We start from the raw sequence: 21,680 nt of genomic DNA on the forward strand, positions 1-21,680 counted from the left end.
CAGGTAACACAGCTATTCCAAGTGCCTCCCGCCCGGGCCCCAGCAGCGGCGCGGACGGTCCCACCCGCGGGCAGCGGGACATGCTCAGTGCGAAACCGCGGGCTCCGCCTTCGCCCTGACCCGGATACAGACGGCGCGCTGCCGCGCCGCCGGAGCCCGAGCGGTCCGGCCCCGCCGGCGCAGAGGGAGCGAGCGCCCCGGCGTGTGCCAGGGGCTGGCTGAGCGCCCGGCCCGCCGCCCGCCCGTCCCGCGGCGGCCCCCTGCCCGCGGCCCCCCCTGCCCCGCGGCCATGGCCCCCATGGGCATCCGCCTCTCGCCGCTCGGCATGGCCGTGTTCTGCCTGCTGGGGCTGGGCGTCCTCTACCACCTCTACCTCCGCTTCCTGGCCGGCCGCTTTGCCTTCTTCATGCTGAGCGAGCCGGCAGCCGCCCGGGCCCGAGACGCCGCACGGCTCCGCGGCGGCGGCCGCCGTGGACCTGCGGGAGCTGCTGGCCGTGTCCGTCCTGGCCGCCACCAGGGGCGGGGAGGAGGTGAAGCGGGTCCGCGAGGGGAACGTCCTCAACGCCAAGGCGAAGGGGAAGACGCGGGAGGGGGCCGAGGAGCAGCTGACGACCGGCGACCTCCTCTCCAACCGCAGGATGTTCTACCTGCTGAAGAGCGCCTTCCCCGCCGTGCAGGTGGGTGTCCGGCTCCCGCTGCGGGGCCGGGGGGCTGCCGAAGGCCGTGCCTGGTAGACCCCGCTACAGTACCGGTGTGGAGCCCCAGCTGGGCTACTCGTCACCGGCGCCTCTCCGGTCTGTAACCGCTGGCGGGAAGCACTGCCCTCGAATTGCGTTTTTTCCTTCCCCTCACGCTGAATTTGTGTCAGTGCCACCTCATGCTTGTTGCCGGGGGTGTTGGGTTGCAGGGGAAGGAGTTGGTGCGTGTTGTAAGCGAAGCCACGCGAGGTGATAGAGTACGAAATAATACGGGCATGGAGGGGTGCGGGAAACACCGAGTCTCACCGTTGAGGATTATGCATTCTCTGGTTAAGGATACAAGTAATTTCGCAGCGCAAATTCCACGTATGCTTAAGGTGCTGAGATTAGGAATGCTGTTATTTTCGTAGTTGTCTTTCCTGCCTTCAGTTAGAGGAAGAGCCAGGAACGGGGAGAAGCGATTTGGAATCTGAGGTTTAGGAACATAGCGCCGCAGTAACGGTGTTTATCTCTCGCGACTGTGGGACAGCAGATAAGTTAACAGCTGTGTCACGCTGTGGAGCACTGCCTACTGTGGGCAAATGAGTTTACTTTGTTTTCAGAGGTGTACGCACCCCTCCCTGCTCTCCTTCGCTTCTGAAATCTGCGTCTAATGCTTCAAGTCACACCCAAACCAGAACTATACTTTGAGGCTTTTGGGGGTTTATTGGCATTGTTTCTGCTTTTGCTTCAGTAAATGGGAACTGCTGTCTCGATGGTAAATTCCTTAGTTTTTCACAGTCATTTGAAATGGCTAGAAACCCCTAAATTTGGATTTAAAAGGTAGTGATTGCATGCTTCTCCTGGACAGGTTGAGAGAAAAAGTAGTTATATTTATATTTTAGTTGTTTAGTTACTACACAGTGAGTTTTCAGTGACTATTTTGGAAGTTCCTCAGGGTAGTGTGTCATTTTTTGTTTGTTTGGATTTGGTGGGGTTTTAAAGTGTTTTAAAGAATCTGTTGAATATGAAATCTAAAGAAACAACAAATTCTTCAGTGTTTGAAATAAACTTGATATGTGATGAATCTTCCCGTACAGAAAAATCATGAAGGTTCTGTATGTCAGGGACAAACCAACTTCACAGGCTCTACGTTAAAGGAGGAAAAAGTATTGACCCCTATTCTCTTTTATTATTCAGTGTCCTCATGGAGCTTGGCATTACAGCTTACCTGGGTCACAGCCTGAAACCTATTTGCTTTCTCCCCTTTCACAGACAGAGTGACTTCATTAATCTAGATATAAGAGTTGCCTGTGCTTCTAGAGAAGACTGGATTTTGGTCTGCGCTTGAAGAACTCAGTGAACTGTTCTGTGTCTGTGGTCACATGTGTGAACTCCACTGTGGTGCCTGGGATTCTTAGCAGTGACAGTCTGACTTGTGTGTCTTTCTCTTAGAGGGTGCTGTCTTCAAACATCTACTTTTAAAGAACTTCAGTACTGTTTTTCATTTTTCTTACAGTTGACTCGTGCTGCTAGTGTTTAAGAATAGATGGTACTGTATAAAATGCAGATGTGTTCTCAAAAGCAGTATGAAGACAAAAATGTGTGTATAGGTCTGTGGAACTGGTAAATACCAGGCATATGTCTTTCCCTTTTCCCCGCTCCTCCTCAGATTGACTGAGCTGGAGCATTGAGGATGTCCAGGAAGAATGCATTTGACAGATTTTTCAGGTGGTCAGGAGTTATTCAATCTGACAGATAAACTCTGGGATGTTTAGTATTCTCAGTCCATGATGTGGATAATAACAGCTTATTTCACTGGTGTTTAAAAATATTCACTAAGCTGTATATACTAATAAGACATTCTGTCTCTTAAAGTCTGTGATGAAGATGTATTCATAAACATTTGCCCAAACCAAAATAAAAGCTTTCTTTTACTATATACATACTATATACACTTCTCAGGTGTAAAGACAAGATATCACCTCCATCTGCAAATCCTGCATGTATAACTTCAGAACAACACATCTAAAACTTCAGCTCTTTCGTAGAACAGACCTGCTGCAGTTTTGATGTTAATATAAGGATTACAGAGGATTTTCTAGGACAGTATCAAATTGCATCTCATAAGAAGTATCTTACTTTATATCTGTAGCCTTATCCCCCTATACAGAGTGACACTCTAGAATAAAAGACATTGAAGTCAAATAAATCCCCTCTTCTCTCCTTGCAAGAGAAGATGCTGCTAATAAAAGCTGTCAAACAAAAACTGAAATAATTCCAAAAGTAAGTTTAGGCTAAATGCTAATTTTCTCAGATAATGAAATCCTTGAGCCTAACAGAGGTACTTCAGTATTTAAAGGGGTGCCAAATGCTGCAGCCGGGAAGAAGATGAACCAGCACAAAAGCTAGGTGCTAAAATATGCCTATAAAGCAAAGGAAATGGGTTTGTTCAGTCTGGGGAAAAGAAGGCTCTGGGGAGACATTATAGTGGCCTTTCAGTACCTGAAGGGGGCTACAAGAGAGCTGGAGGAGTACTTTTTAGAAGAGCATATAGTGACAGGACAAGGGGGAATGGCTTTAAACTGAAGGAGGGCAAGTTTAGATTAGATATTAAGAAAAAATTCTTTACTGTGAGAGTGGTGAGGCACTGGAACCGGTTATCCAGAGAAGCTGTGGGTGATCCCTCTGTGAAACTGTTCAGAGTTAGGCAGGATAAGGCTTGGTCTAGTGGAAGATGTCCCAGCCCATGGCAGGAGAGTTCGAACAAGATTATCTTGAAGGTCCCTTCCAGCCCAAACCATTCTATTATTCTGTGATTCTTAAGAATAGCCATGGCTTTCCAATGTTTCAAAATAACCAAGGGGAGAAAGCATTTGGCTGAAATAAACTTGTCAGTGAGCAGCCTTGGGTTCCCTATTTTGTGCTGCTGGACATAAAAAAGGAAAGCAGGTAAACTATCTGAAGCAGATCTTCTCTTAAGGTGTGGTTATTAAGAGAAGATAGACAAGTTAGGCTTCTCACTTGCAGAAGCTGAAATAAATCTGGAAAAAGTCTTACAATACTAGGATTTATAAAAAAACTTTCAAAATCTTAGGGGAAAAAACACACAGGAAATATTTTGTCTTTGTTCTTTTATGTAAAGTTGTTGTCTGTAGAGAGGAAGAACAACTCAACTGCTTACATCATTTGCTCTGTTTGATATAAATAGATGCAGTTCAAGACTTCTCAAAGTTATGTTAGGTAAAACCAAAGAGAAGCAGATCAATTCTGTTTTATCACTGTGCAGTAGATTGAATGGTGTTGAGTCTTGTGTTTATATCCCTCAGAAACAGGGGTGAGAAAAATAAGGGAGGAAGGGGAAAGTCAGTTGGGTAACTTGGGTGTTATGCAGTGTTGTCTGATCACTCAGCAATGAATATTTGCATGTGTATTCCCTGAGGTCTGTCTGTACAGTTGATTTTAAAATATACTTAATGCTAAAATATATGCAGCGGTTTCTTAACTGCAGTTACAGGCTTGAGGTGTTCACTGCACCAGTATGTTGTCCTCATCTATTTGTCGTGCTGAGAATGAGTTAAAGCTCTGATCCAGCTGTAATCATCCCCTCTGCTCCTTTTCATTTTTTATTCATCTTGTTTATCTTTTCTGGGTTGCTTCTCTGCTCTTCTGGTTGGTTCTCCATGCAGCCCTATTTATTTCTTGGGCTACACTACAGTGGTGGTACAATAAGGAGTGGGATGGGATTTAGGTGAGAAGATTAAGGACATGATTGAGCCAGCCTTGCTGCTGGGAGGAGAGTGGACTGGGGAGGTAGTCTTTCCAAATTCAATTAGAGACTGGCCAGAAACACTAGTATGTTTTGCTCAGAAGAGCTTCTGTGAAGAAATGATCTCATGATACTGGGGTTTCAGCAGCATTACCTGGTAAAAGATCTCTCTCAGCACTGTGCCTCAGGCTCTTACATGGCTAGTCTGGGAGTCAGTGTCAGGAGCTTGATAACTGAATGTATCCAAGGTAAAAATTTAAAGTAAAGGCTATTTAGGAATACCCTGGTTCATTTCCCATTATGGGCCATCTTCAACACATCTGAAGGAGCAGTCATACTTGGTCACAAAGGCAGGGGTGATTGACGGAGGACAGTGTGTTCCTTAGACTTGCATTTCGACCACATTCTCTGTGCTCTGACTGTGAAAAAGCCAATTTTAAAGTGACAATTTTGCTTCTGCACTGTACTATCATTATTTTCACAGGATGAAGACTTCAGTCTTATCTGTCTGATTTAATTCTCTCCTACACTCTCTTTTTGAGCTGTTTCGGCTTATTTTTGACCAGTGCATTAAATTATGTTCTATAGTTGCCCCAACTATATGTCTTATTTTCTAGTGTAAATACTGAATGGAGTTTCATCTTATTTGTTCCTTTTTTTTTTTATTGTGACTGTGGTGGAAGTCAAGTCTTCCTCTGTCCCAGTCTTTCTCTTTGAGCATCTTTTTGAGTCTTCCTGCTGTCCTGAATCCAAACTTTTCTATCTCTTTCCCAGTTTAAAACTCATTTCAAGTTTGTGCATGATAATGCTGGAATCAGGCATTGGTGTTTGATGCAACTACTCAAATTGTTTAAAGCTTAAAGACATTTTAAACTTAAAAAGTGTTATTTTGATTTCCGAGTTTGCATTCATTTTGAAGTCAAGTAGCATAAGCTTTCAAGAAGCAGCTTTCATTCGTAGTGAAAACTGCTACTCACCACCCACAAGTTCAAAAGTTGGAAAGGAGGGATCATGAGTGGTCCTGGCTACATGTGAGCTAAGTATTGGTGTGAATGCACATCCTTCCTTCTGTAACAGATTCTGGAGCCCTGTTTCATAACTGTGGTAGGTTAGATACTTTCCTCAGATACTGGAAATATGGTGCTTTGACTGCTTTTTGCTTTCCTGGAGAGTGTTCTGCTGTTGTGCATATTTATGTCCTGACTTGTCAAGTGGGTGTTTACATTCAGAGGTTTTGGCATCTGATTCCTTCACACAATTTGTGTATGTACAGACGCTCTGAGAAGCTGAGACAGCTTTCACCTCTGATACATTTGGGGAAAAAAGCAGAGAAGCAGAGCCAATGGAGGTAAAACAATCTGATTGTAGTGCAGTGGGTATAAGGGCATGTTGCTCTTTGGTGCAGTGCAACAACAGCAGATGAAGGGTTGAGGCTTGGTCTGTAAGTGTGAGAAGGCCCAAAGACTGCTTGTTGAACCTCTCTCCCCTGAGTTGTGACATCTCTGAAGCACAGTCAAGTAAGAGCAAATCAAGTACAGTTCCATGGAGCCAGCTAATAGGTCAGTACACTTTTCAAGGTGTATAGTTGTGGGTATCCTAGAGTTGTAGAATGGTTTGGGTTGGAAGGGACTTTAAAGATCATCTTCTTCCAACCTCCGTGCCGTGAGCAGGGACAGCTTCCACTAGACCAAGCTGCTCAAAGACACATCCAATCTGGCCTTGAGCACTTTGAGGGATGGTTGCAATACTGCAGGTGGGGTCTCGTAAGGACAGAGTAGAGGGGGAGAATCACCTCCCTCCACCTGCTGGCCATGCATCCCAGGAGGTAGTTGGCCTTTTGGGCTGTGAGCACACACTGTTAGCTCATGTCCAGCTTTTCATCCACAAGGACCCCGAGTCCTTCTCCATTATGCTGCTCTCAATGAGTTCATCTCCCAGTCTGTACTCATGCCTGGTGTTGCCCCAACCCAGATGCAGCACCTTGCACTTGGACTTGTTGAACTTCATGAGGTTCTCGTGAGCCAACTTCTCAAGTTTGTGTAGGTTTTTCCAAAAGGTGTCCTTTCTGTTGTGTCAACTGCACTGCTCAGCTTCATGTCATCTGCAAACTTGCTGAGGGTGCACTTGCACTTGATCTTACTATATAATTGATGAAGATTTTAAAGAGGATGAGTCCCAAAACACAGCCATGAGGGACACCGTTCGTCACTGGCTTCCACATGGGTGTAGAGCCATTGAGCACAACATTCTGGCAGCATCCATCCATCCGATTCCTTATCCACTAAATAGTCTACCCTTCAAATCCATGTCCCTCCGATTTGGAGATAATGATGTCATGTGAGACCATGTCAAAGACCTTACAGAAGTCTGGTCAGATGACACCAGTTGATCTTCTCTTGTCAACTGTTGCAGTCACTCCATCGTAGAAGGCCACCAGATTGGACAGACATGAACCTGAACTCTTACTAGTTGCTCTGGACATTAGTCCAGAGGATATATGTAGTGTAAAATATCTTCTACTGTCCACAGAGGACATTTCTCAGTCAGCCAGAAAATTGGAATCATTGTTGCCTTATTGTTTGTAAATGTTTGCATTTACTTCTGTCTCTCCACTTCTTTCCTCCATCTCCACTCAGGTGAATACAGATGGCAAAGTTGAGTCTTGGGTATGCATAATGCTTACACTGCATCGTTGCTAGTGAAGTGGCTGTGTAGGTCATGCAGTGTTAGTGCACTAACAAAACAGACAAACATCTATTAATGTTTTACTTATGCTCCCCTGTGCATGCTATTTTGTCTAGGCCTCCAGGCTTTTCATTTTCATGGTCGCATTCAAATCAATAGACTTATCTATTGAATCACAGAAAATTTGGGGTTGGAAGAGACTTTTAAAGGCCATCTAGTCCAACCCCCTGGCAGTCTGTCCCAGAAGAGAAACTGGGACATCTTCAACTCGATCAGGTTGCTCAGAGCCCTGTCCAACCTGACCTTGAACTCTTCCAGGAATGGGGCATCTACTACCTCTCTAGGCAACATATTTCAGTCTCTGTTATTGAAGTGTAATACCTGGAATACTCTTACAACATTCCGACGGGTGCACGTTGTCTTTTGTTGTTACCTGTACTCTGTTGTTTTGTGTCTGTTTTATTTTTGTTAGTTTAACTATCTTAATGAGTATTTCTTCTTTATAATAGAGGTGTGATAGTATTTGTGTTGTTTTATTTTCTAATAAAACAGCACTAAAATTTGGATTTGAGAGGACTTAATTGTCAAATGGGGATATTGATGCTCTCAGGAATAGGTAGCTGTGCAACCTGATCTTTTTCAAGATGCTGGATTATTTGTATATTAAAATACAAAATGAATGTTGGGCTGTATAAAGTATGTGGGGAAGAAGGGGGAGTACTAAATTTAAAACAAATTCACGTACCACCAAACACTTTCTAAGAAAAGCATTGCATTTTCATGTACTGATGCATGTTTTTAAAAAATCACCTATGTATTTGAAAGAAGCTTCTATTTATTTTTTTAACATATATTTTTTCAGTTTAATTTATCTTTAATGGGTGAATTCAAAGGCAAAACTGCAGTTGTGTCCTCCTCTTTTAAACCAGGAAAAAGCCTGAGGTTGTGGACCATGCCACGGACACCTAGCTAGTATTCAAGTAGGCTTTTTGGGTGATGAGCTGCCACAAAGACATCATGAAGTGCTGGTAGGGAGTATCCCCACACAGGACAAAGAACCACTGTGAGGTTCCCTGAAGTCTTTACATGGTCAGGACTGTTGGCTCTTTATTAAAAGTACTGCATTTATCCAGACAGGTTCGTAGTACACTGGAGTTGCTTCCTGTGTCCCTGAGCAGGTCTATATTCCAGCCACCAATGTGCTGGAGGGGAGTGTTCTCTGTGCAAGAGTTTCCTGAAGGCTGGAAACACCTGGATGTTTTGGAAGATGCACTGTGGGCTGATCCTGGTGTTGCCATTGGACATCTGCTGCTGGCTCCCATAAGCGGCATCCCTTGTTCCTTATGGAATTCCTGCACCTCACAGGCTCAGTTTGAGGAAGCTCTGTGCTGTCAAGATGCAGCCAGACTGCCTTGTTTATGAATTTTTTTTTCAGCAGTATTCCATGCACTGATTTACATATATTATATTAAACCTCTGTATTTGATGCAGTTCTTTGTGAGGAAGGCTTTTGCTTTAAGCATAACTGGGGAAGATTGCTGAAATGTAGTTAAGCTTGGTGTCAGTGGGCAGCTTCCAGAACTTGCCAAAATGGGCTTTTACACATTACGGCTGTTGGGCGGGTAACTCCAAATAGTAATTTATTCCTGTCTTATGCTTGCTATCTCAAGTTCTTGCATGATGGGTTACTATCTAAGTGTGACTCTTAGGAGTAGGCAAAGTTCTCTATATGATAGCATGCATGTAAACTTTATTTACACTAGTGTATCAGGTTAATTGACTCAGAGCATCTGGCTGAAACAAGCTCTGTTGTCTAAAATGTTTGGTGTTATGATTGTCTTTCTACCATAGCTGCTTCTAATTTGTGAGTGAAGATTTGGGAATGCAGTCAACTACATATTCATATCACTTCAGAAAAGTTTCAATTATAAGGTCATGGCTTCTGGAGGCATCCAGCAAATGAGAATGACATGTAAGAAGGGACATCATATAACACAAAGACATGTTTCTGAGTATATTCTCCTGCATTAAAAAAAAAAAAAAGGAGGAATAAAAGAAGTTCCCAGTATTAAGGGTTGGTGATTTTCTCTCAGGTGACTATGTCCTGCAAAACCTATACTGTAACTTTCTAACAATAATTTTAATAGCTGCATATTTTGGAATGGCTATGCATTACTATTTGATCTATTATTTATGGAGTATTTAGCCACAACTACAGAGTAAATGGTCATATGAATGGAAGAACTAGTGACTCAGTTGATTATTTTTTTTAATTTATTTTCTTCAGATGGCTCTGCAACCTTAGCACTATTTCTCCGTTGTTTTTTTTTCCTGACAGAATAATTATGGCTGTTGAAGGAGACTCTTCACAAGCATTATGAATACTACGGTGTCATGGCCACCACTGCAAAATTTAGACTACTTAGGAGATCTTTCTCTGAAAACAATACCTTTCAGATAGTTTCTGACTTTTAGTGTACTGTAACAACAGGTTTAACGAGATACTCTTCCTTTTGAGCATTGGTTCCAACCCTTTAACTTTTTGAAGGCCTCTTTCTTCTGTTGAGGAAATGTTTCTTTTATAGTGGTATGTAATGTGCTGAACTTAGACTGCCCAGGGGCTGTGTTGAGCCTGCCAAGTCTGTGAAACTACTCATCTTGACTTTGCAGCACCGTTTTCCCTAGGGGAAAACACAATCATCAGGTTTATTGTACAGTGACAGATGTTTAATTTGTAAATGTCACGGCAACTTCAAGGGTTCTGTGTCTGGCATACAATGCTTTAGATACTGGTTTTACGTGAGAAGACAGCTATGATGTATGGCTGGAGTAGCTGCAGCTCTGCTTGCTTTTTCTTTTTGAATTCTGTTGGAGAAGGTGACTAAACTCTTTGCTAAATATCTGTTACAGTTGAGGTGTGTGTGATGTCTTTTCTTGTCACGATGTGAATTATGTAAAAATCTTGCTCTTACAAAGGCTGTCACATTCAAACGTAGTCTTATAGCTGCTTCATTTTAATTGTCTTTCAGTGTCAGTTGCCTACAACATCTGTAATAAGCTGTTTTAGTCAGAAGGGACTTATCTGCTTATTCAAGTTCAGGTACTTGAATCTGAACTATCATCTTGACCCTATCTGTAGCAAGTAAAGGGAAATTGGTGGTTCTAGGTTGTAGATACATTGCATGCCATGTGCACCTACTATTTTGGCTTGACTGGACTTGGGAACTAATCAGTTTGGCAACCCTTTAGAATTATATTAGAGGAAGACACCTTTAAATTTAGCAAGAATAAAAAAGCTTGCGTTCTCATATTCTACAATAGCCTAAAAGTCCAGGTTGGTTACACTCGGCTTCAGACATCTAACCTGTACATCTAAGCCATAAGTGTCATCATCCTGCTGAGTAATCAGTGGAACAGTGGTTCTTCCTGCCAGGTTATGCAATGTTTTGGTAACATGAGAGATCATTACATACAGTATTTTGTGACAACTGCATCTCTTGTGATCCAAAAATGTGGTGCTGCTGTAGTCACAATGACATTATATTGGGTTTTACAGAACATTATTCCATTCAAGAGGTTGATGCTGTGTGCTCAGCTACTGGACCAAACTCTATTTGGCATACTGAAATGCCCTCTGGTGTGGAATAAAATTCATTAAGCTAGGCAGCAGGTGACAATAGGCTTAAATGTGACCTTTGACTGTTGTTTATAACTATTCTTCATGGGCCATCTTAGGACCTGCCCTAAAGACAGATATGGGATGTTACTAATTTGTGTTTGTGTAATGGTTACATTCAGTTGAGCTTCTTAGATTTTTGGCTGTAACTCAATGCTGGCAGCAGGAATAAATATGCCTAATTGTCCAAGTCATACACAGTCTGCAAAATACCTGTTTATAGTGTATCTGCACATTTCAATATGCAGCTACTGATCTGTATAAATTGAATATTATACCCCTACTATCTGTATACTGTATGATTCTCCATAGTCAAATGTTCTGCTGGTAGTCTTTGAAGCAACTGCATTTAAATATTGATTTTTTTAAAAAATGCAATTCATACTGTGGGAGTTTTCAGTAGGGAGAGTTGCAGCCAAAGCATCAGTGTCTAGCTGTGGTGTGGTTCACAGTAAAATTCTTGATTGTGGTTTTCCATTGCTTGTAACATGATGGTAATAGTTTGTGAGCTGCTGAAAAAATGAGTAATTCATGCACTTTGAGCTAGAGGTGAAGGAAGAAGGAGAAAATATGAGCAAACCTATAATTTTCCCAAGTACTACAGTTACCTTGTCTCATAAGTTAATGCAACTACTTTTGTTGTCTTATCACAGATAAATTCTGAGGAGCGTGTTGATACAGCTGATCAGGAGACAGTCCCTTGGGATCACAGTATTCCTGAAGACATAAAGCAAAAAATACAGCCTAAAGAGGTTCCAGCAGAAAGTGTTACTGTCTGGATCGATCCGTTAGATGCTACACAAGAATACACAGGTAGCTGATTCTTGTTGACAAATCATGTGTGTAATTCTGATGTCTACCTTTTATACTGGAAACAAAATAGTAAGTATTTAAAATGACATCTCTTGTTAAATTGTGTTATGTCAAAGCTAGTGTGATTTCAATTGAACAAATTGCATAATGAAATTTCTATAGTTCCCAGATCACAGCGTTTACTTTTATATATTCCAGCTCTGAAATTACTTTGGTATTTCTCACAGCTAAGTAATTGCTATAATAAATGGTAACTCAGTTATGGATTCTACTGGAATTACACATTTCTTTATTTCACTTATTACTGTGGCAACACTAAGTATCTCAGATTTTGGGTCTTGTTTATTTAAGGGGAATCCTAAGTAAATATTCTATTTAACTTGATAAAAGAAAATTTTTGTTATACTTTTTTAAAAAAGGCATGCATGATTCAGTCTTTGGATGTCATGTAAGAAGTTCAAGGTAATCTAAACTAAAATTCATGCTGATAAGTACTGCAGAACAAATAGAATTTTTTTGTGAATATTTCATTGATGCAATCATCTTTTCCTGTGAACGTTCCTTGGTATTTGAATATCACTTTTGAACCAATAGATGATAGGAGGTTAGGCAGAGAAAGGAGAATGTAGGGGCACAGATTTCCATGAAAATATGTGCTACATAAGACACAGCTGTTAGTATTAGATCTGGTAGTATAGGTTACTTCTACTGAACAGGAAAAGTTGCTGGAAAACTAAACAGCCTTTAAAGTCTTTTGAAAACTGCAAGGTTATTTGAAAATACATCAAAGCTACTTAATTGCAAGAGGCAGAATGTGGACTAGTCTTCAGAGAACATTTCTATAATCTCATGTCTTTTTTCTTTTTCTGTTCTTGGCATCTGATTGTAAACTTGCTCACTTTCTTGTTTTCCCCACAGAGGATCTTCGACAGTATGTCACCACAATGGTTTGTGTGGCTGTAAATGGTAAACCAGTAATAGGAGTGATACACAAGCCATTCTCATCATATACAGGTACCTTCATACCTTCACATGTTTCCATCATCATCAGCCATAGTGTTAATTAAAATTAACAGACAACATCTCTAGGTATCAGTGAGAAAATAGTACCTGGGGTAAAAGATCACTGCTGCAGACCTCATAATCAGGGCTGCAGATGTGTTCTGTGCTATAAACCGCAAATGAAATGGCTGTCCTTGTTTAACAAAAAAATGATGCATTTAATACAAACTAACTGAAAATATGTTTAGGAATTAAGACCTCTTCAATCAGAGTGCTTATAGCAAACCAAAAAAGTTAAACCTACAAATACTGACCAGTCTTATGTTTGCTTTTAGTCTTTAGCAGAAAAGAATTCTTTGTTCATTCAGCAGAATAACTTGGGTCTGTAATATTATACCCAGGAGCTGTGTTTATTCAGTGTGAATAACAAAGATTGATTAAAGATCTTAATGGCAACTGTTTGTATGTTACAGGCAAGACTGTCTAGCACCGCCTTATTGATTATCTGCCATGCTTTTAATGCCACAACTGTGAAGTAATTAATTCTTTAGTATTAATGGTGTATCAGCGAGCATTGCTGTAAGTTTGGCAATGTGTGTGCACTTCTGAAGGCTTCAAAGTAGTTTAAGTATTCATGTCTTGCTATGTCTTTGGAACAAGAAGTTCTGTTTACAGTTTCCCTTAGGCAATACTGACCTCTAGAGTTCTGAAGTTATGCAGTAGGTCTAGCATAAAAACTAAATGAATAAAGGTATTTTGTATTTGTTTTCTTTTTAGGGCCCACTGAACACTCAATATTTTGTCCTAATATTTTACTGTCTTTAAATATGAAATTAATTTCTGATCTTTAAAGTATGTGCTATATTCCAGTATGCTTCAAGAATCATAGAGGGTTTGGAACATTTTTCTATGTATCAATATCTATCTGAAGAAATGAGGGTTTAGCATTGTAATGTTAAAAATTTATCTCCTTTAAAAATAGTGAAGTGTGAAATACTCAGACACGGCACTAGATGAGATGCAATGAATTCTGTCATTCTGTGTGACAAGTATTCATTTTCCAAGCTGGAAATACCAATATGTTATGCATAGGATTGTTCCTAATAGTGCCACACAAATAAAAAGTGATAAAGGGCAGTCGGCATTGTTATCACACATAGCTCAGTCTGTTGCCATACAATCTCGCCCTCTAGTGAGATGAAATTGCTGGTTACTTTGCTGAGTAAGTGTCAGATTAATGGTTAGGGGATGCCACCTACCAAGCTTGGCTTTGAACCTCACGGTGAAACACGTGGGAAGTTGTGTATTCTAAATTCAGTTCTCTGAAATACAGCACTGAATGTTTTTCTTTGTATTGCTATCCTCCTGAGCTATTTCCTTCCTTAGCATCACTATCCTTCTGAGCAGAATGACTCAATAACATTTTTTATCTCCACACCTAACAGAGATTCTCTTTTGTAAATCTTAGCAGAATTTGTGTTTCTTTTGTAGCTTGGGCAATGGTGGATGGTGGGTCGAACATAAAAGCTCGTTCCTCCTACAATGAGAAAACTCCAAGGATTATTGTATCCCGCTCCCATGCAGGAAAAGTTGAGCAGGTTGCACGGCAGACATTTGGAAATAAAACTGTGATAATCCCCGCTGGTGGAGCAGGTTTGGTTCTTTAAGCATCCTATCCCTTTTATTGCTTTTGAATGTTTTAACAGTGTAGCTTTTATCAGACAGAAGAATGTATCTGTGGCATCTCCTCTTTTTCCTCTTGCTTTTTGATCTTCACATCCCTAAAAGCAAGCACTTGACAATAGGAACACAGTTGTGTCTAGGGACGTAGATGCAACCTTAGTTAAGGCTTCAGGCTATTCACAAGTCAGTATGTTGGTGACTCTTAGGCTGGACCAGCAATGTTGTTGTGGTCCTTTCATTGAACAGACTAATGTGTGTTCTTTGAAGTCACTGATGCCTCAGTGGGAGAAAAAGGGTTATGTGACCACAGACAGAATCATGGAAGAGAATCTGTTGGTTGTTAGTTAACTATTCTTATGTTTGATTAAAAGAGTATTAAGAAAAAAGCTGTGAAAGTTTGGTACTATTTCTTGCATTTATGTCAAAAGAGAAAACTAGTGTCACTATAGTCCATTTTTATCTGCCTCATACTCAATTCAAAGAGGTTTTTAGCATACTTTTTACCTACACAATATCCTTGTGCATGTTACTCACAGAATGCAAATATGTGAGGCACTAGTGTGAGGCATTAGCAGTTTTAAAGTCTGAGAAAAGCCATGCAGAGTTTGAATTTTACAGAAATGTATCTTTCTGTGTCTTTAATGTGGAAAGCCATAGCTGCCCTAGAGATTGTTTAGTCAAGAATATCTTGCATTGGTTCTTGATACTTAATCTGAACTTCTTATGATAAAGAAAGTGTAAGTGTATTTGATCATAGCCAATCTTCTCCAGGGTTTGGCTCTGTATAAGATAAAGAAAGAAACAGTTTAATGAAACAAGAATATCGGTCAAAGAGTTGGAAAACTAAAAAAATTCCATAAAAGAAAGAGTACTATTTTGAACAATGACTTTGTACTGCATAATGAATGATAAAGGGGAATACCCTGTGCTGAGTTGCTTTATTAGAGTGGTGTATGCATCTTCTTTCAATTGTAATAAAAAGCCAGGAAGAAAAAGGTAGACTTCAGCATGATACAGGGATCGAGGCATACGGGTATAAATGTAAGAGCAGAACTATATTTGAGTTTCTGATCTTGTTCTTTTAATATGTCTCTACAGGAAAACCTGGTTTATTTTTTTTTCTTTTTTACTTCTGCCCATTTCTTCTAGGTTATAAAGTGTTGGCCCTCCTTGATGTGCCTGAGAAGAATCAAGAAGAAGCTGACGTGTATATCCATGTCACCTACATTAAGAAGTGGGACATATGTGCTGGAAATGCAGTGTTGAGAGCATTGGGTGGCCATATGACTACCCTGACTGGTGAAGAAATCAGTTATACTGGCTCAGATGGCAATGAGGGAGGACTTATAGCCAGTATCAACATGAACCATAAAGCACTAATTGAAAAACTTCCAGATCTGGAAAAAACATCACACAAATAAACATGACTGATGGAGAAGTACAAGTTGTGCTTTTGTAGCCTCCAGATGCTCTGTCTGAAGAAGCAGGTATGAAAACCTGCTGGGAAAGATGCACAGCAAAGCAAAGCAGTTTGGTGTGGGTTTGAGGACTATATCCTGCATTGGGTTTTCGTCAGTGGTGGTATTTAAAAGAGAATAAAATAATAATAATCAGAAGTAGGAAGGGGACCGATGGCCTCACACATCAATTTCTATGGTTTATTTTTTTCAAACTGTTTTCATGCAGTTCTCATACTTAAGGTGCATATACCATATATATTAGTGAACGTAGGTGAACTAAAGAAAAATCCAAATTTTTTCATAAAATAACTTAAGTATTTCTCACAGGAATTTCTTGAAACCTTTTACATCTTACTGTAGTTGTAGCAACTCCATAATGAATTAGGTACTAAAAAAATTTGATTTGAATAGGCATCTGATAACTGTGAACAGTTTTGTCAGGAAACATGACCTCACGTTCTGTATCCCCTGAATGGAAAGCACAAGAAGGTTGATTCAAATCTATATGCAGCAACAGTTTATCTTTGACAGTGTGGCACTCCTGCTTTTTAAGAGAAAAAAAAGAAATGTTCTGTACTATTTTAACTTCTTTCCTGAAGATGTAAACCAGTTTTAGTTCAGGTGGGTTGTGAATATCGGTGTTTTATTAATCAGTGTAATTATTTCCATATACGTTTTTAAAAGAAGGCAGTGTTTCCTTGTATAGTTTTTAGCAGTTACTTCTTGTCCTTGTTTTCTGTGTACAGTGTTGAAGATGCATGCTAGATTTTTCTCTAACGTAGGACTTGTTCATCATTTGGTGTTAGTGCCGATAGAAGCAGCCTCTTCCTTCAGTACCTGTTATTTTGTTTGTTTTGTTTTGTTTTTTTTTGTTTGAATGGAGTCATAGGGAATGGGTTTAACAGAAATAGTAAGTTGACTGGTTATTTCCATTTACAACATGAGATATAAACCAGCAATTTTTCTGCAGCCCTTGAAATAACTTTGTCTTTTTATCTTAAGGTGCACTCTTTTCTGCAGAAAGCTCTTGAGCCATCCCAAACAGCTTGTGGGTTGTGGTAATGTACATAGAGAGAGACCATTTGAACTTGAATCTGTTTAAGCAAATTTGAAGAACATGTGGCACTTGAAATACAGCAGGGTCTCCAGAACTTTACTGAAAAATGTTCTTTCCAATCCAGTATATACACAACAGAATGTGAGTTCTTTGATATCAAATAACAATTTGTTGCACCTCTAAAATGTGTGAAGCTCTATCTGCAAAAATGTAACCATCTGCACTGTTGTTCTCTGCACCCCCTCAAGGGTTTCAGAAGGTTAAAATATACCTGTTGTTTGAATTATCGTAAAGAAGCTTCCCCTCTCTCCTCAAGAAAGCTAGAATTTTTAATTAATAGAGGTGTTTTCTGTTTGAAGTTTAATCAGTATAGGCTTAGGTTGTTTAAACCTTATTCTTAGTGACTTTAACTTCTTTCATACTATTAATCAGAACTGCAGTTCTGAGTCAAAAGAGGTTTTTCTTTTTAGAGCAGTAGTGGAGCGTGGCTAGATATTGATTTTAACTTCTAGCTGAAGTTCACATTTCCAGAAGATCTGCTCATATGTTGCAGAACTATGGATACAGCCTTTTATTCCTCAATCTTACTGGCAAAGTAGACTGAAGCTTAGTCCTACTAGCCTTTTGGTACGGGTAGTTTTGTTTAGGGAGCGTTTTTTCCGACGTTAACACTATTGCTGCTCTTTGAAAATAGCTTTTACATATGTAGATAATACACAAAGCAACTTTACTTCCAGTTCTTAAATTTAATAAACTGCTATATGCTATGACAAATAAGCGATTATGCCCTTTTTGAAAAGGATCTGATCTATTTCAAAAACTTGTTTAGTTTCTAAACTGCAGTGAAGAATAAAAAGCCAGATATATATCAAGGTTTTAGTAATATACAAGAAGACTGCAGCTTTTTAAGGCTGATTTAAATGTCTTAGAGCCTATTAAAAAAACCTGTTTATTTGTTAAAGAAGACAGATTAAAATTTAAATATGAGAAATAGCCCTAGTTAGCCTAGTGTAAAAACCCATTTGTGTCACAGGGATTGAATGCACAATATTTAAATAGGCAATTAAGACAAAGGCTGTGGCAGGTTGTGATTTTAGATTCAGCCTGAAATCATGTGTAAACTTACCTTGTGAAAATGTGACTGCTTTTATTTTGGGTATGCTTCTGTCACTTCCTTGCATAAGCTGTAATCAGACAGCTTCTGTATGGGAAATGAAAAATAAGCTGTTATGTAATGTATCAGGGCTTACTTGCCTCTTAGTTGAGGGAAAAGCAAATACCTTAGGAAAAGCCCTCTCCTTCCTTCCATGTGCTGGCTAAAGAGCCTAGTCTTCTGTTAGTAAGACTTGTGCTTGTTTGGACCCATTTATGTCCTGAATTGCTTTGTTGCAATGGATCACAGTGTTCAGTACCTGTCACAGGACACCCTTATTGGCCTAATCTCACTTCCTGTGAAATCAAAGGAAAGGTGAGAGTGCAATGCCCAGTTGATTACTTCGAGCAGAGCCTGAGCTCAAAGAGTTTTCCCACAGCTGCGGCTTAAGGTAGTGCTTGGGGTCTCCCACTCTAGTTTAAAAAGTAGCTGCTTTGGTATGAGAATAGGTAAGCAGCTGATGAATATCAGTTTCTGATGTCATTTTGCAATAAATGTAACTGTTACACAGACCAGCAAATATTCAAAAGTGCTGGCTTAGTGCACGTGTGTCAGTGCACTGCGTTGTTCGTACAACGTTAATGCTCAGCATATCCTATTTCTTTGACTATGTTTCCACTCCATTCTAAATCATTTTGCTGTTTTAGCTTAAATACTTGTTTGGTCTCAGCAGCGTGGATGTAAGCTTATGCCCAGAGGGATAGGAAATCGTACCATGCCTGTATTTCACTGCTAGGCTAGAACACTGTTCTTTGCATCCTAACCTTTTCCACATAAAGCTGTCATACCATTTTTAGGGATGCTACTTAAAACAATTGCATGATGTAGGTCAGTCCTACGCAAGTATATATTTTCTAAAAATCGTGGTATCATCCTAGTTCCAAATAAGAGAAGTAAGAGAATGTATTATTTTAGTATTGGTTTTCCAGGGATGGATTTTTTTGAGTGGCTATTATGGTTAAGGTAATTGAAAGTGAAATTATTCTAAAACCATATGTATTTTCTCTTTTTTATTCTGCTAAAAAGAGTGTATGGTAGATAAATGATACCTAGTACTGTACCAAGAGTCCTAGCTTTCATTCCTTGAATGAATGTTTTCTAAATAAATGGACACAGAAATAAAAGGGTTGAATATTGTACTTAACTGGTTTTGAGATTAACCTGTTTGGCAGACTTTTACAGATGGACTTACATAAGAGCTGTTCCAATCTACAAAGCACATAATAATAATGAAAATACTTAGCAGAGATGGCTTACTTGGATAGTGAATTAACCATATAGGTGAAGCTGCAGTCATCTAGTGATGTTGGTTCATACATTTACTTTTACTTCATGGTTGTTAGAGTGGGAAGATTTTCTAGTTGGCTTCAGATGTGGAGAAGAGTTTTGATTTTTTTTAAATGGCCAGTGGCTGGAGCTCAGGGGTGGGGAGAGTGGAGTCAGCATTGAAATTTATCTCTGCTGTTTTGTTTATAAACAAGTGTATTCCAACATCTTTGTAGCATCCTGTTGTCTGTTGGAGTTGTACAACAGTGGTTCAATTTTGTGTACTCTTGGATTAGCAGGGTAAAACCAGGAATCTGTATCCCCCAAGAGCAATGCAGTGAGAAGAGACTAAGTGTTGTGCTGCACTTCTGCTGTGTTATGCCAGCAGAGACTGGCTGCTTCATTGTCTCATAGATGTAATTCCAGTTGCAGTTTGTCTCATAGCAAAACTGCTTTTCTAGGCTACTGTCTCCCCAGTTATGCCCAACCTCTGCACAGATCTGTTTCCTGAGCAAACTAGAGAAGTGGAGAGGAAAGAAGCAGATGACTGTGCTGAAGAAATTATAACACAAAACACTTATTTCTATTTCTTGATTTTTAAATTACATTGATCATTTAATTTCCCTCGTCTTTCAGGGGTTAGATAATAATACAGTTAAGAGTCAATGAACCACAAATAAATGCCTGTGAGATTTTAAACCCAAGCTTGATGAGAGTGCAAAGGACTGCCCGTAATCAAGGTGAGCCTGCATGGATGGTTTTCTGTCAGGCCATTCATGCTGAGCCTTTCTTCAATGCTTTGGTTTAGATGTTTAGGCCCTTTCACACAAACAGTTATAGATTTGACTTTGCCAAAATATGCTCGATGGTCTTATCTTCTGATCTGCTATCCTTAATGATAAAACTGCACTATAGGCCCTTCACTGTAATGTAACTCGCTGAGACAAGAATGTGGTAACTCTCAGGACTCAATTGCTTGATCTGTGAACCACAGCTTCTGTTTGGCAGCTCTTACAACGAAGTGCTGGCACCTGCTGTGAGTGTCTCCCCACCCTACAAGCAGGTCGTGCCACTCACGGTTCATATTGAGAAGCTGTTGAAGCCTTCACTTCATGGTCTTCAGATGCCACATCAGCTCTTTCAGCTCTTTTGAGAGAAGTTCAGAAGTGCTCATCTGATTTCTTACTGGAGCTTCCTCTGGAGCCAGTAATTAGTGGTCACTTTTCCCTCTTTGCTCTTCCTCTCTGTTCCTTTCTGATCCTTGCTCGTTTCTTAGTTGATCTGGAAAAGAAAAATGAGAGATCAAAGGTGAAGACAGTCACAAAATGAGAGGGCCCCAGCAGTAAACTATCCAGTTCATCCTGAAGGTGTTAATGTTTGGGACCAACATCTAATGTGCTGATTGTACCACAAGGGTAATAGTTGCCAACAAAATAATGGTAACCCACAGATGTTCATGTGTTTAGTGGTACTGAACATGCAGAGAAGATGCAAATGGACTAAGGGGAAGTTAAACACACAAAAACAAAACAGCTTTTCAGTGTAATCTTACAAGCATTTGACATTTGTGGCCTCCTGGGTGCAGAGCTTCATTGGTTGTGAAAGAAGGTGCATTGGCCCTCTGTGAAAGGCCTGATTTTGTTGAACTCAATAGCAGCATTCCCACTGAACCCATTGTGAGCAGAAACAAGCCAGATAAAACAGGAACAGTAAAGTAAGTTCTGAAAAGCTCAACTTGTGTCAATAGAGCAGATGACCTGGGTTGTGTTGCCTCTGGCAGCTTCAATCTACATTCGGAAACATCATCCCAGGGTCTTGAGACTCTAAGTCTTTCAGGTTTTTTTATGGTCTACAATTGATAGAGCCTACTTTTAGATAATCTTATTTCCTAACCCAATTTTTCCTTATTTGTAATTCACATTTCATTTTTTCTCTCCAAAGGACTGGCAACACTCCAACATTTTTCCTGTTGTCCCACCAAATTGTATTAGCATTTTCCAATTGTGTGCCAAATTGAAATAATTCTATAAATAAACTCTCTGAAACTGCTGGTCTGTGAAGGTGTTTTTCTATATTTTGTCTTTTTGTTGGGTATTTATTGTTTTTTTGTGCACCAGCTGTTTTTTTTTTCTTTTTTTTAGTAATGCATGTCAGGTTGCTTCAGCTGTGCTATGTCCACATGTGTGTAAGAGTTTCTGCCTGAGGGATTATCATTATTGACAGGTGATAAATATAATTCAAGTTCTCACTGGTTTTGGTTTTATAGGTGTGTTACTGTGAAAGTTGGTCAGTTTGTGAAGATGAGTGCTTAGAAATCCCCTATATAGTATTGTTCCTTGGATCTGAAGAAGTTTTCTTTCCAACATCATCTCCAGGTCTCTTCCTAATTATGTTAATTGATTCTGTTCAAGTCTCATGTTTCCATGAGAATAGTAGTAG

The 21,680-nt window shown here is 40.0% G+C and overlaps 1 protein-coding gene across 1 annotated transcript; it reads left to right on the top strand.

Annotated features, from left to right (window-relative positions):
* Positions 1-289: 289 nt before the first annotated feature.
* IMPAD1 (inositol monophosphatase domain containing 1) lies at positions 290-21,301 on the top strand. The gene is given in 6 exon segments (XM_018080074.2): positions 290-463; positions 465-677; positions 11,461-11,620; positions 12,539-12,634; positions 14,114-14,275; positions 15,455-21,301. Coding segments are annotated over 6 exon segments (1,077 nt in total). The 3' UTR covers positions 15,727-21,301.
* The last annotated feature ends 379 nt before the right edge of the window (positions 21,302-21,680 follow it).

This window comes from Manacus vitellinus, unplaced genomic scaffold (genome assembly GCF_001715985.3).
Source record: "Manacus vitellinus isolate BGI_N305 unplaced genomic scaffold, ASM171598v3 scaffold_1_pilon, whole genome shotgun sequence".
NCBI classification, from domain to species: domain Eukaryota; kingdom Metazoa; phylum Chordata; class Aves; order Passeriformes; family Pipridae; genus Manacus; species Manacus vitellinus.